We start from the raw sequence: 1961 nt of genomic DNA, 5'->3' as shown, positions 1-1961 counted from the left end.
TGGCACTATCAGTGTGAGTAACAGACTTGAGCACTCAATTGGCGATATCTGTCATATATACGTATTCGAGCGCCTCAGCATATATCTAGCGGCATATCGCCAACTCTCGGTGAAATCCGCATTTCACCGGTATTACGCCAAAGATTAGGCAAAACACGTCATAGTCTTGACGAAACGTGCGAGTTTCACCAAATTTTTGGCGATTCCCCGGCCTAACTCAGATTCCAGCGACCCAAGGTTGGCAAAACCTGCATCCAAGCGCAGAATAGATCACTTCGGCGAGCGGACTTGGCGGACGGTTCCGTGCAGATTTCAGCGGATGCGCTGAGTTCTGTACGGCGAGCCGACCAGCTTGGTGAAATCCCGTAAAATCCTGGCCGTATCACGCATATCGCCAAGTTGCTTAAATTCCCTAGAAACAATAAATCACCAAAGTTGGTGAGTTGGCGAAACCTGGTGCTCCGCCAGTGTGAGCTATCTATATGCTTCTGAATCGGTCCACAATGTGTTGAGTTCTCCTTAGACAGTGAGTGTGGCATGACTAGCAATAGGGAGTGAAAACTCATTCGGCGTGACAGGCTTCTCTTTGTATGGGCCGAAGCGATACCGAAGCGACACCGAAGTTGCCAGGATGTACCACCAATAGATTCGACACCAATAGGCCGGTAGCGTACTTTACTGACATTCATCATAGGAACCTCGGTAAGTATACCAAAGACCGGATAAATGGACTGCTTGTTGCAGGAAGGGGGCGTTATGAAATCGTGGAAGGAGGCGATATAGGGGCCTTCAAGTTCGCCGTTGGAGGCTGCGGTGACCACCCAATGGATCCAGAGAGGTTACGTCTCACCCACTCCCTCATAGTGAGCTACGGGTTACTAGTAAGATGGTTTATGATTGCAGCGCTCTGGGAAGGAGTATTATGGTCAGGAGTCTGAGTCGCCCATGAACCGTCTATCACTATACAGCTTCCAACCTGCTACCTTCGATGAGCTTGCTGTATTCCACGACAGGCGGTATCTAGAGTTTATTCGGAACCCCTCAGAGGCCGATCGGAAGAACCACGCAGTGGACCCGTACTAAGACTTCTTCACCGTACATGAAATCAACGGAATCGCTCAGGTTCGTCAAGTACAACTTGTCTTTATTGCCATGGACTGACTGCACTCTATTCGAGGGTGTCTACGACTACTGCTGTCGAACAGCTGGAGCATCGCTTGATGCAGCACAGTGGTTATGCGACAACACGGACGATAGGCCAATAGCCATTAACTGGAATGGAGGTCCTACCCTGCAACCATGGGGGTGGTATGTCGAGAGTGATCACGTTAGGCATGCATCACGCTCACTGTGCTAATGCTGCTGGCTTCTGCTATGTCAATGACATCGTATTGGCTATCGTTAAGTTACTAGAAAGGTAAGCTCATAATCGGGCATTCCTCCACTGCTACGGTATGTGCAATGCACAGGTATGAACGGGTACTCTACGTCGACATAGACTACCATCATGGTGATGCCGTGGAGGAAGCGTTCTACTCCTGTCCTCGAGTCGTTACATTATCAATACACTCAGCACCCTCCAAGAGCAACACTATCTCCTTCCCTGGCACGGGTAATCGCTCATCCTTATACCGCGCCTCATGATCCTCATCGTAAGGTGCTATATACGACATAGGGCCAGAAGGGTCACCAGCCAAGGGCCATGCCGTGAATCTACCGATGAAGCCAGGCCTTTCGGACGACATGTTCCTCTATGCTCTCCGTACTACGTTGAGCACTCTAGTTCAGCGTTTCCGGTATGTGTAGGGTTGTGACCAGCTCAAATACAGTGCTATCTCTCAGCCTAGCTGCCTTGTGGTACAGTCGGGTCGGACTCATTGGCTGGGGACTCCTCACGTCGCATAGCGGATCACCTCTCACTCGAGGGCATGCCACTGCGTAGTAGTATTGATCGACCGACT

General features: G+C 50.4%; 1 protein-coding gene across 1 annotated transcript; it reads left to right on the top strand.

Moving 5' to 3' along the window:
- Positions 1–590: 590 nt before the first annotated feature.
- Positions 591–1806, top strand: Pmar_PMAR024982 (histone deacetylase, putative; the record flags this gene model as incomplete). The annotated part of the gene is made up of 7 exons (XM_002766056.1): positions 591–702; positions 745–863; positions 931–1076; positions 1123–1283; positions 1333–1417; positions 1470–1612; positions 1658–1806. The coding sequence occupies 7 exons, from the start codon at positions 591–593 to the stop codon at positions 1804–1806; spliced, it is 915 nt and encodes a 304-aa protein (XP_002766102.1).
- Positions 1807–1961: the final 155 nt, after the last annotated feature.

This window comes from Perkinsus marinus, assembly GCF_000006405.1.
Source record: "Perkinsus marinus ATCC 50983 genomic scaffold scf_1104296973734, whole genome shotgun sequence".
NCBI lineage: Eukaryota > Perkinsozoa > Perkinsida > Perkinsidae > Perkinsus > Perkinsus marinus.
Note: the sequence above shows the minus strand (reverse complement) of the source record. Positions and strands in the feature narration are given on the sequence as shown.